The following is a 13,763-nucleotide window of genomic DNA, read 5'->3' as shown; positions in this document are numbered from 1 at the left end:
CCATATTGGGTTCTCCTCCTTGTTAAATCCAGAATTTAATTTAAAATCTTTCTCCCCACAAACAGTGTCTCAAATAATCAGGCCCATCATATCTTAAATGATCTCACAGATCATATTCTCCCAACAGAGCTCTTCACTCTCAGACTGTTGGCTTACTGGTGGTTCAGAGGATATCCAAACGTAAAGTGGGAGGCAGAGCCTCCAGCTATCAGATCCAGAGTCCAGTCTGGATTTGGGAGACAGACCTTCTCTCTCTTTTTAAGATTGCATTCACAACTTTCCTTTTTGATAAAGCATATAGTCAGGGCTGGATTGGGTGACCCCAGATCATCGGATAGTTATTCTGCTATTGGCTTAAGCTGCTGGAGGCTTCCCATGATGCACTGAGCTCTTCTTCTCCACTCACTTTTTTCACTCTCCACGTGTTGACTGCTGCAAACCATCATTAGTAATTACTGAACTGGCTAACTCTCCCTCGCCTCACCCCCAACCAGTCACAGCAGATGGCTCTCCCTCACTAAGGTTTCTTCCTGTTAAACGGGAGTTTTGCCCTCAGACTGTTCTTGCTCATAGGGGATGATCTGATTATTGGATTTTCACTCTAATATTGTAAAGCCTTTACCTTGTAACATAAATAGCCTTAAGATGACTTGAGATGAACCGGCGCTATATAAGTAAAACCTTGTGATTATGACATGCCAGCAGCTTTGAAGAACAGGAGATTTGGACACCCTGGGAATGAGAACAGGCTGCTCTGTCCTTATTCAGTGGGTTCCAGCAGCATGTGTATATTCTCAAGGTGGAATCAGTTTAATGTGATCCTTTCTTAAGGGGGTGTGCATGTTGGTATAAACAAAAGGTTTAACTGAAAAGTAACTTTTCTGTCCAGAGCGTCAGACTGTTCTTTTCTTACCCTAAAAAACACAATCCTGCCCGGTGCAGCTTTAAGTGTGGAAGTTTGCCACCAGCCCTGATGGGCAGTAACATGATGGAAAGGGACTGCAGATATAGAGCGAGGGAGGAAAGGCTATGATTCAGTCTGCTACTCAAAAGATATACTGTACGAGCGCGCTGAAGGTTTCATAAATTCATCTTGGATCGTTCAGCTCAGCTGCCATTTGTCCAGTGTTTCAAAGAGTGCCGCAGAGTTTAAGCGCGCTAATGCAGCGAGTGACCTCACGTTAACTATCCCGGGACGCGTGCAGTTCTCCATCCTCTGAACCACTATTAATCAAAATCCCCACGGAGGATGTAAATGTCTAGTGGCTGCGTATCAACTTATACTATACTCTGAAAATTCTAATTGAAACTCCATCTAATAAGTCTGTTAATATGCAGCTGTAGACATAATTTTAATCTGTTTTAGAGAGAAAGTTTAAAAAAGAACCGTTGACTAAAGGAGGTTTGAGGCTTTTAATCGAGCGTCTATGTGTGTAAGAGTGTGTTTCAAGATTTAATGGGGAGGAGTTCAGTCATCCTCCCAGCATATCCCGAATCCATTTTCCTCACTGAGCCATATCGCCGTAATAGGACTGATATCATTCTGGTGTCCTCGCACGGCGTTTCATTAATTCCCCCTTTGTTTAACCCAGCGTGTGGACGGTGTGGAGCTGCTCACCTGCAGCCCCTGAGGAGCTAACGTCCTCACAGCACAGAGCGGTCAGAGCTGCTCTTTACATACACGCAAAACCAGCCAACAGCATCTGAGAAGTCCCCACCGAGACAGTTTCGCTCAGAATTATCGTCCTTCAGAAACTATCATTTTTCATTTAACGCAGCTTTCATCTCCCTGGGACCTGCTGGGGCTGCGCCATTTTATTGCTTCATGTTCAGATTCACAGGGCCCTAAATCAAGTGATTCTGTGACAGGAGCCGATCAATAGACCGATGATGTCATTGTCCACCGGTCTTAGGTGTTGATGGTTTCTGATAAATGACGGAAATGACTCCCTCCAGAAGAGCTCATCCGATGGGAAAGTATTTGCTCACCATGGAAACTAGCCCGAAGAAAATCTCAAAAGGGTTACCGAGTGAGACAAAATTGCCAATTTCCCATGAATATTTCTATATTTTCACGGCTGGTTGTAAACTTCAAGTGTCGCTCTCTCAGAATTCGCCAAACCCTTTAAACAAGGACTTCAGTGTGGATTTAACGGCTCCACAGAAAACACACCGGTCAGAAAAACTCCCACATCAGTCGATGTAAGTGATTGCTTTATTTGAAGTCACTCAACACATTCTCCGGTGTCCGTGCTGCCTTTGAAAGATTTGTATGCTTTTTGGCTTTTTCTCCATCTTCATGTGGAATTAGAATAGCTCCTTGATTGAGCCCCAGGCCTCTCAAAATAAATTAGAGCTGACAGCTCAGATAAGTCGCTCAAACTTTCAGAGATAGTCTGAAATGCAAAAATACGACAGAAGACAAATTTCGCATTAGCACTTTGACCAACATTTGAATATTTTAGCCGTCATTTGAAGATTTAACGGTTTATAACTCTCTTCTATGTAAATGAGGTTTAAGAAATGATGAAGTGTCTCTGCTTGCCAGTCATGTCAGACAAAATGCACAACTCAAGATATCTGTTTTTTACTGAATGCAGTTCAGAGGGTGGCGTGAAATACGCTGGAATAAAGGGAACTGAAGTCAGGATCAGCTGGCTCTTACTAGCTTCTTTGAGTGAACGCATCGATCGCTCAGCGAGAAAATAAATAAGCAAGTTCCTCAGTTTTCCTTTCTTATTTGAGGACAATCTGGCTTCAGTTGACTTAAGAATTTAAACATGTATAATTGACCTGGGAAAATATAGCTCCATTTTATTTTATTTTATTCATAATTTCTGCAGAACTCAGATTTCTGTGTTTGGCTCAGCCATGCCACACAGACACGTGTGAGCCACTTCTGACCCTTCAGTTCACTCGTGGACTTGAATCCTCTGTCAAACTGTGACATTTAGCCCACAATCATGTGAGAAAATGTAAAGTGGAAGTTTTGAGTCTTTCATCTTTGTCATTATGGCTTGATGGTGATGATGAACTGATGGTTGTAGCATCCAGAGCATGCACAGGTAAGTGAAATTCAGACAGACATTTGAAATAATGATTTAGTGGATAGCTGATGGTGCTGACATGATTTTGTATTTTTTATTTATTTTCTGTTTGTTTATAGCGTTTAGTTCTTTGACAATAAGCCAGAGCAAATTTGATGCCGCTGTTCACAGTAAATAGCATCCTTTTTGCTGATATGTTGGCATCGACCAGTCTGATCTTTGTCCAAGATCATTTTAGAAATTGTTTTCTGGAGGCTGAATCCTGTTTTAGCTATTAACGGTTCCTTTTTCTGAACCAACAGCCTTAAAAATCGAATTATAAAGGTTTTGAAGCATTTAAATCTGTTCCCAGCGCATGCACACAGCTGTAAGCAGCAGTGTAAGCTTTGAGCTTAGCATATTTTATGAGCCACAGATTAACAATATCCCTTTGATATACTGATAAGCATACCTGCATTACTTTGTAACTGATAAAATCTTATAACCTGATGATTCTCAATCAGGTTTGGGAGCCTTCCTGTTCCTGTTCTTGCCCCATTAGCCTGCACGTAGTGAAACAGTGTGAGAGTTCTCAGCATTATCTCATCCTCATTTCTGCTACTTTCAGATCTTATAATAAGAAAACTTTGGCTTCTAAATTATGCCTAATAAGTCACACAGTATTTATACATAAAGTTGTGCAGCAGGTTTGCGTTTGCTTCATACCACTGAATTCTGTTCCAAGACTTTGGGAATTTGAACATCTTGATATTTTTTTACAAGGTGGAAGTTGCAGTTTCTCGTCGTCTCTCGAGAGAATTCTGAGCAATAGTCCTGTGAACATCAGTGAGATGAAGTATTTTCTGACTTTTCTGTGCTGGGATAGTAAAGGCATGAGGCAAAACGTGACGTGGTAGTGGCAATGTAATAATGATGTGTAATCCTCACACCGCTGCGTGTTTGTGTGTTTACAGCTTAATTAGATGTTACTGCTTCCGTGGTAACTGAAGTGCAAATGAGGTTGAAAACATAGTTTTTCAGCCGTTGTGCTACCCAGTTACTATATGCAGAATAAGGAGTGACTGTTTCCAGTGTCTGTCACACACAGCTGCTGTTAATCTTTAAGATAACTTCACCTTTAGCTCATTAAATATGGAGAGAAATTTGCTCAAAAGTGTTATGAATGCATATAATATGATCCACAAGCATATAAACTAAGATTCACAAATATGTGCAGTGATTTGTGTATAACTCACAGAGCCTATACAAAAATACAATGCAATTTGATCAAATGCGTTCATAAATAGTGATTATTTACGCTTAATTATTTAAGTCCAGCTTTACGAATCGGATATTTTCTCTTTCAAAAACTCTTCTGTGCATAAAAATGTCTAAAACTACACGTAACATCCCTCTCTGGAGTGTTCAGGATCAGCTAACATCAATGCTAGCCTGCTCTTAACAGGGACCAGTAAGATTAACATCAAAGTGTTGTTATCTACAGTGTAGATTATTTCTATATTCAGAATATACAGAGGTTAGTTAGCGTATATTCCCTCCAGAAGGACTCACAAGTAGAGCAGGGCGACATGACCAAAAATATTTATCACGATATACATTTGAAAATTTGCGATAACGATATAATTGACACTAGACAAAATACTTTACAACTCCACAACTTTATTAGTGCAAAAACACATCAATGTATTTTCACTTAAACAAGCAGCTGTTTTTTAAGTGCATTAAAGTGATATAAAAATGTAACAGTGCAAATGCAAATTCCTCGCTGACAGTTTAACCAAAAGGCATTTCCAGTGGAAACTGGCCGACATATCCTCAGCATAACCACGTATAATATCCACAAAACTTAAAAAGAGGTTATACACACACAATACGGTAACATTATGTTGAAGCACAGTACGTATCACTCCGCGAGGCTCCTGCCTACGATAGCTGTAATGCTCCAACAATCCATCAAGCGCTGCGGCTTCGTAGCTTAGCAAAGTCGTACTGAAACATTTGACAGGTTTTCGAGCGCCGTGTACATAAGATCGTTTCGAGGTCAGTAAACACAACCAGAATTCATACATAAGGCACACGGGGTTATAAGGGGCTCTGTCGATTTTCAGAAAAATCAAAGCATTGATTTTAAGTGTGCCGTATTTTCCAAAAAACACAGTAATAACGACGGCCCGCTAGCATGCGCTACCAAAAATGTGCTTTGTTGTGTATCTGACGGACGAAAGCTAAACCAGTTCCTCACCACTGAAGTTGCAGCATTTTTACAAACCAGTTCTGGTTCATCCGTTTCATTCAACGATCTGCTTTTGCCTTTCTCATTCTCCGTCGCCACCATGCTTTTTCCGCCATGTGCGTATGAAAACAAAGGCACTGCGCATGCGTGTTTTACCCATATTCTATCGTCATATTTCATTTTCTTATCATTGGCCAAAATTATATATTATTACTGTGAACGGTATGATATGGCCCAGCCCTACTCACAAGCACACGGTCCCAGGATGACCCACAGAGATGTACAGCCATGGTGTTCCCTCATCTGCAGCCGTGCACTGACTCCCTTTTCCTAGCAGGTTATTGTGTAGTGTTTATAATTGGTAAAAATGTGTTTTCTACACTCAAAAAAAGGAAATTGGGTGGTTGTTACATTTACAAAAATCACACGACATCTTAAACCACAGGAAATTCACTGGAGTTCTAAGAGGCAACCCACCACACACACCACGTGTATGCTATCGCTATTTACTGTGGTTTAACCCCTCAAGGACAAAAATGTAAAGAAAATTCTGTATTGAGCCTTGTAATCATAGCTTTTCTACTTTTGTGAAGTCTGTATTGAAAGCTCGGTGGCAATCGGTCAGCACTGTTGGCTCACAGCAAGAAGGGCCTGGGTTGTAGTTTGCAGTGGGTTCTCTCTGGGTACTCTGGTTTCCTCCCACGGTTAAAAGTTGTGCAGTTATTAGTAAAAATGGTTGTTTGCCTCTCTGTGACAGACTGGCGACCTGTCCAGCGTGTACCCTGTGTCTTACCTTTTCACACCTGGGATAGGCCCCACCCCCCGCAACTCTGATAAAGATAAGAGGATGGATGGAGGGGATGTTGTTGTAAATCCATTAAACGTTTATGTTAAACAGACTCTAGACATTGTTGAACACGTGACCAAGGCTACGTCCACACGTACGCAGGTATTTTTGAAAACGCAGATTTTTCTATGCGGTTGCGCCTTTCGTCCACACGTAAATGGCGTTTTCGGTCACTGAAAACTGAGATTTTTAAAAACTCCTGCCAGGGTGGATATTTTCAAAAACTCAGTTTTTGCGTTTACGTGTGGACGAGAAAAACGGAGAAAACGCAGCGTCAAAGGTGTGCGCCTCTTTTGACGTCACACTGTGCGCCACGTTATTGTTTCGGTGAAATGAATTTCTACAATGGCGGATGTAGACAAAATACTGTTACTGTTAATTGTACTCTCTGCAGTGTTTAAATGCTTACATATACACACACAGTTACTGTCCCTCCACACATACGACTCAGTTCTGCTTCTATGCGCCATCTTTGTTTACGCTTTCCCACCCAGGCTTCTGATTGGCCAACATTTCTACACGGATAGGAATATAGCGCCAGCTGCTGCTTTGGCATGTTCCTAGCAGCGTTTTCCTTCGTTTTTGGCTTTTATGTGTGGACGGGATTTTTTTTTATAAACGAAAACGGAAAATCTTCGTTTTCAAAAATACCCGTGTATGTGTGGACGTAGCCCAAGTAGCATTGGGGTAAAAGTTATAGAACAGTGTTGGAATAAAGTGAGAAAATTGTGAAGGATTAAAATATTCCAAGAGCTCGACTTACCTCATCTAAACATGTTTCAATCACATTTTATCAGTAACAAATGCAGGTTTATTGCATATGAATGAGTTCTGTTGATTTAACTCAGTTGTTTAAGTTTCTGCCAAAGCAAAACACAAGTGCGTAACCAACGTCCCCGACTGAACTGAGTAAATCCAACATGTTCTTTTTTCCAGTGGAGTGATGAGCTGTTCTGTTTATTTCGAAAAAATAATGTCTGTTTTATTAAGCTGAGGAACTGTATAAATATGTGTGCTGAGCTTTGACAGTGATAACACAAACCGACACAAGGTATATGTCAGCTTTTTATAAACACTGGAATAAGTGTCTGTATATTTTGTAAGTTTTGTCTTTGTTGTTTTCCTTTTAATGATACGTAAATAATCACTATTTATGATTTGTAATTGATAAAATCATTTGTAAAATACGTGTGATCAAAGTGCTTCGTTTGAGGGTTGGTGCATGAGCCTGTGAATCCTCAAAAGTTACACACAAATCACTGCACATATATGTGAATCTTAGTTTATGCTTGTGGATTGTATCATATACATTCGTGTTACCTTATTGTAGCAACAGTACAGCAACACAACAAAGACTCAAATCAAATTTAAAAAGTTTAAGAGTGATCTTGTATCAAAATGTACATTTGTGGACATCTACACAAATGCACCTTTTTTGACATCACAACTGCTCACTGGAATTATGTTTTGTACGTGCAGCATTTATGCTCTTGACTTATTATTGGTTTCCCTGGAAACCAAGAAAAAGGAAAGTTTATTGTAACACAAACCATGATCATTTTGTAACCCCAAGCAAGTAATGTATTTGTTAAACCTAGCTGATTAGTTTTTATTTGGTAATTTGAATGTTTATAACCAAATACTTCTAGTATTGCGTTGCTCCAAACATCTAATTCTAAATGTATAAATGTAATCGAGTAGATGTTTTTTGTGTTAATCTAACTATAGTTTAACAAAAAAACAAATTAAAACATAACTGAAGTGCAGAAAATATAAAGAAATTAAAAACACAAAAGAGAGTTTTAGAAAAAAGGTATAAAAATGCGTTCTGTGTTGGGCCTAGCTGATTCACACCACCACCAATCCCTCCTGTTTCCAAATGTGAACATCTTTGCCTTTATCTTTTTCCTGATTAAAACAGGAATCAGGTTCACAAGCCTATAGATTAAATGTACTGAGTATGAACTATTCCACAAACTGATGAAAGAATACAGGGAAATGTTTCATATCTCTACCAACCAACCTGCAACCAAGAAAATGCAACATCAGTGCAAATTTATACCAAAGAAACTGGAAAAAGGTTGGTTTTGAAAATGAAACCTCTAAACCTCCAAGGTTTTGAAAGAACTTCAGGATACATCAACAGAAATTAGACCGGGAGGATACAAATCAATGAAAAACTGGTGTTAGGGTTTGTGCCCCGGATTCTGAATTAACAACCAATTAAACGCTCAAAACTGTAGTGGGACTGTCTTACACACATCCAAAATTTACAATTTATTTCAAATTATTACCCAGGTAAAATAAGCATTGAACGTGTCGCCAGTTTTCAAAGTAAATATATTTCTAAAGGTGCTCTCGACATTAAATTCCCATCAGATATCAGCAACGACCCAGCCAATCCACACGTGCAAAGAGATGTCCATAAATTAAGCTACATGTAATAATGCGAAACAACAACCCTTCTATGGACTCTGAGTTTTGGTCCTTTCTAGATTTTCAGATGGATTCAGGTCAGATGATTGGCCGGGCCGATTATTTGCACTAAGTGTCAGGATTGCTTTCTAATTACTGAAAGATTTTGCTCATGTCATGACTTTCCGGGCCTTTTTGCACTTCCCTTTCTTCGTGTGTTCAGTATTTTTCCCCCCTTTCTCATCATTCATGAGAAATATTCATATTATATAAACATCTATTGTTTCGTGTCTTTGCACGTGTGGATTGGAGGGTTGTTGATGACATCTAGTGAAAATTTCACGATACTAGCACCTTTAAGAAATATATTTACTTAGAGAATTGGTGTTCAATACTTATTTTACCCACTGCGTATTGTTTGTGCAGGGATAGATGGTGGTGGACTAAATAAAAGTAAAAATCTGGCAAGGATATCAGATGGTCGGATGTTGAAACCAGCCTCATTTCATCTGAATAGACGAACATGTTCAACAGCCCTTTTTAAAGAGCTATATTTTAAATGCAATACCTCTTGAATAAAGCACTCCTGGGCCAGCAGGTTTGTCTGTACTTCATTAGAGATGCACTGCACTGAAGTGTTGTATACATATACAGTATACTACACGGTGCAGAGTGACAGAAAGAGCCAAGTCGCAGTGAGTTCTAAAGCCATCTTCCTGGTATGACTCTCAGAGCGCAGTGGTAAAAAAAACATCTAAGGGCGAAGTGCAGTCGATGGCTGTTGGATATAAATATTATCGTCAAGTACGCGGATAATTGCAGACTGAAGCTCATGCATGAGAGAAAACAACTTTTATGTGTCTGCATCGTGGCGTGTATGTTTTTCTTCTGAGTTTTCATTTGCTACTGTAGCAGTAATCTTGGGAGGCCGAGGTGTGAAACTGGGTGTGGGTCCCAATGAGCTCACCCGAAACCCTGGCTGATTGGGACCCACACCCGGTTTCACACCTTGGGTCAGGCGATTAGAGGATCATCAGGGGGTCCTTTTGTCCCTCTGTGGGGGGATACTCCCACTAGGTTTAAATCTGGGACTCCCCACCATTTGACCTTAGAACTGAAGAAGCTTCTCGGATGAGAGGTGAAACGTCTTCAAGCAACTTAAAGAAGTCCAGACGCTTTTCTTTGCAAGCTCCTTTAACAGTGTGTGTTTATGATTTTTTTTAGTATATAATGGAATGTTTTTGGAAGTGTGAAGCCAAAAGTAAAAGGACGTAAGCAGGGCTAAAGTTTGAAGTGTAGTGCGGCCTCGTCTGTTGTACGGTATATGTAATACATCCATGGAAGTAGTTAAAAGAGAATAAAATATATTTAAACTGCATAGAAAACATTCCATAAAGGCTTTATGAAGACACTCTTTAGCCTTTAACAAAGCATTGTTTTACATTCTCGCTTTCTGATGCACAAATTTGAAAAATGTAGCTTTTATCTTAATCCAGTCTTTTTAAAATTTCTCCAGTCTTTCAGTTTTCCCGCTCATTGTCGTGTTCCCTTTGTTGCTTTCATCTTCAGCTGGCTGCTTTAAAGCTTTCAGATCCCCATGCACAGTTGTATATACGTTGTTTACATTTCTACACCAATATCATAAAAAACTCCCTGTACTGTGTCTTTTTTCAGTATGGCAGGCTACTGTAATACACAAGATATTGTGTATTACAGTCATGATCAGTAAAGTTTAAAAGTGAAAAACTGTATTTTTAAATGATATTCATAGATTCATGAAAGAACGTTTACAGTGTGTCTGTTTGTTTTTCCGATGTCGGATTTTTGTATAATGTTGTTGCAGCCATCTAAGAATATTCATAACATGTTTCTGTGTGAAGCAGAGCTCACCTTCTGCATATTTATGTAATTGTGACATTTTTAAATACTTAAAACTTTAAAACACATTTTGTGAAAGACATCAAGAATGTCAGTGAACGGTTTCAGTATGCATTTACTCACACTGTTTCATTGCACCACTTCATTACACAAGTCTAGAGATTGGTCAGCAATACCTTGGTCAACCGACCATTGTGTGTATTCTCTGACCAGCTGGCGAGTGGATGTGTTTAGATCAGGGGTGTCAAACTCAAATACACAGTGGGCCAAAATTCAAAACTGGAACAAAGTCGCAGGCTAACGTTAATATTTATTGAAATATATTTATTCCTCCAGATATAAGAATGAATCTTTTCTTATGGACTCAAACACGTTTTGCTGAAAAACTGAATATGGAACAAGCAAAGCTTAATACTAAACAATATATATATTAGCTGTATAATACCAGTAGGCCAGCTCTAATAGTAATTTGGTATGGCTTCGCGGGCCAAATGTAATTAGGCTGCGGGCCAAATTTGGCCCGCGGGCCAGAGTTTGACACCTATGGTTTAGATGGATGTGTGAAATCAATAACATGGACTGTGCTCCACCATAAACCTCCTTGTAATTACTTTGGTTGCTTGCAGACTGCTGATGTAAACTGTAGTTTGCATAGAAGATGGAGACTTGTCAGCAAACACTTGCTAACTCGTGTGAAACTTGTGTGATGCAAACCGGAAATGTTGAATGTTGCAGAGTGAAAGTTTGGCCTTACAGCTGAAACCAACATGTTTCAAAAGACACAACTTTTGCTTTGAAGGTGAACTGTAACTTTGTCCAGTTCGTGTCACACTCCTCATGGTTTAACTACAGCTTAGTAAGTAGTTGGCAGAAATGACACCATCTTTCAAACAAAGTACAGGAAACTGCATCAACTACAGCAATCTGCAGGCCACCAGTGCATTCGTAAGATGGTTATTGGTGAAGCACTGTATACCTCTTTGCAACCAGTTTCACCTACCAACAAGAAGAAACTACTTCCAGCAACTACTGGTCAGGGAATGGTCTCATTCTTTCTTAGTGACCAGTGGTTATCACTGACCAGTCTCTAGGCATAGTGATTTCCAGCAGCCACCTGCAACCTGCTGAAAAATACTTGTTTTTCCTAGTGATCCGTGGTTGCTGACTGGTCTGCAGGCATGTGGTTCTGGGTTTTATGGGGTTTAATAGGTGGATATCGGTTTTATATTGACCCTTGACAAATGATTTAAATAAAAATGTGCATATTTTACTTTAATTATTGAAAAAGACAGTTAAAAATAATCCAGTTCATTTTTCTATATTCAAAATGACCAGGAGCAGTGGTACAGTATGAGTTCACTGATGACATGTGTCTGCATTTACTCAAGTATGTCTACATCGGGTTATTAATGGTGCAATCCATGTCTGGATTATAAATACAGCAGCAGTGACCGTAATAGTCCTGCTGGGGTTCATGTTGCTGTGAGCACAAAAGGGACTTAATCAAGTCTGTGCTCTTTCCCCTCCAACACTGAATTCTCAAGAGGAGTCTTTTAATTGCAGCAAGTAATTCACCAAGTGTTCATCAGACCTTTCTGATTAAATTTCAGGTCAACAGACTACGGAGCAACGTACCAGAAGCTGAATGACAAAGTAGGAGCAAAGACAATACTCAGTTATTTGTACGTGAGCCCCAACAACAAGAGAAAGGTAATGGTCCTTTTTTGTCATTTCTTCTGAATCCAATTTTAAAAATTGTCTTGACTGTATGAGTTACTTTTGTTTGCTCCTCACTGTTGGCATGCCAGTCACACAGTATGCAGTATTGAATGCATGCAGACATATTGATGTGGTCTGACTCACTGGTCTTGGTTTGATGTCCGTCTCTCCTCTGTCGCTGCCTTCAGTCTCAGTAAGAAGCACTGAACTCACTCATTTATTAACAAGTTCAAACCAAAATGACAGTTAGCTGACAGAAAGGAACAATCTCTCCCAGTTCTACATGGATATAAATCGATTAGAAGTCAGACAACCCCTTCAATCAGTGTCCCTGCCCTTCCTTTGGTTTGGGTCATTTGATGGTATTAACCACCTGTCTGTGTTCACGCTCGCTTTACATGACTCCCTTTACACAACTCTAATCAGGAAGTTTTTCAGTTAATTACCGTCTAATTATGAAAAAGGGAATGCAGCCCCAATTCAGTTCAGATGCTGGCCATATGATATAGGTTGTTGGGCAGTGACTGTTACGCCCTGAGGTCTGTTAAAGGTGCTGAACCAGATGATGAGATGATGAACCTGAACACGGAGAGAGACATCCAGGACTCAGCAGAAAGGCTTGAATGTCCTTCTGTTATCGTCAGCAAAGCATTAAGAGACTTTCTCTGACTGTGGGATTTTCTACAGCATAATTTAGTGAGGAATGTTTGAGGAAAACAACTACAGATCAGTCTGTCTGTGTTAACACACAAACCTGGGGAGTCTGGAGACAATCTGCAGGATATGACCCCTGCTCCACCAGACAAGATCTCTTTATACTGTATATGAAAACTCCTTCACCAGAATTACCACTGGTGAGGATATTCTCCTGTTTTGGACACTCAAATAAAACCCTTACAACATAAATACTCCGAATCCCCACAAAATAATTCAGCATCTAGTTTCTGAGAACACATTGCAAAAAGCAACCTCAATACTAACCCTAGACGCCTCACCATTGACCTGGCACATGTTAGCATGTAAAAAGCCCAACCTTTCATTCTAAAACCCACTGTCATCTACAGGTTGGTCTACAGTGGCAACAAAAGAACCGAAAATCTTAGAAATCAGAGTCTGAGAATTGCAGCTTATGACTTTTATCAAAATATCTTCAGACTATGACTTCCTGTTGATCAAGTGATGCTCCAGAAAAACAAGTTCATCATATTCTGTCCTAAGATCCCACAGTCCGTATCTCGACTTGTCTTTGTGTTATATAGGTCAATATGAGAAATGACAGCATTTACAGACAGTTTTTGCAACCTTACACTTTTAAACGATCGGTGTAGAAACTCATCATCGTAGAGTAAATGTGATAATTGGCTTTCCCATTTTTCTTTCTGCTTCAGAGATGCTGGAAATTTCCAATGATACCGTTTGACTAGATGTCATATGTCTACCCCTCTATATCTGCAAAATTCAATCAATACTGATAATCACAGCAAAACAGGAAATTCTTACTGACCACAATACTTAATCAATGAAAGACACAAAAACAGGAAAAAGAAAATGTGGTCCAGGAATAAGGAGAAATTTTAGCTTTCATCTGATGACAAAATACATGATGGGATGTTATCAATCAGAC

General features: G+C 39.6%; 1 protein-coding gene across 4 annotated transcripts in view; it reads left to right on the top strand.

Annotated features, from left to right (window-relative positions):
* Window positions 1-13,763, top strand: part of sorcs1 (sortilin-related VPS10 domain containing receptor 1) — a 182,539-nt gene that overhangs the window by 85,935 nt on the left and 82,841 nt on the right. For all 4 annotated transcript variants that reach the window (XR_014800431.1, XM_084930168.1, XM_084930170.1 and 1 more), the window contains exon 3: window positions 12,031-12,130. Coding sequence is in view for 3 of the 4 variants with exons in the window: in XM_084930168.1 (XP_084786294.1) it covers window positions 12,031-12,130 (100 nt within the window). In the remaining variant the exon portion in view is untranslated. The remainder of the gene's footprint in view (window positions 1-12,030; window positions 12,131-13,763) is intronic.

The sequence above is a fragment of the Perissodus microlepis genome, chromosome 6 (genome assembly GCF_051167445.1).
Source record: "Perissodus microlepis isolate ML-2025 ecotype Zambia chromosome 6, ASM5116744v1, whole genome shotgun sequence".
Taxonomy (NCBI): domain Eukaryota; kingdom Metazoa; phylum Chordata; class Actinopteri; order Cichliformes; family Cichlidae; genus Perissodus; species Perissodus microlepis.
The sequence above is the reverse complement of the archived record's forward strand: the minus strand, read 5'-3'. Positions and strand labels throughout refer to the sequence as shown.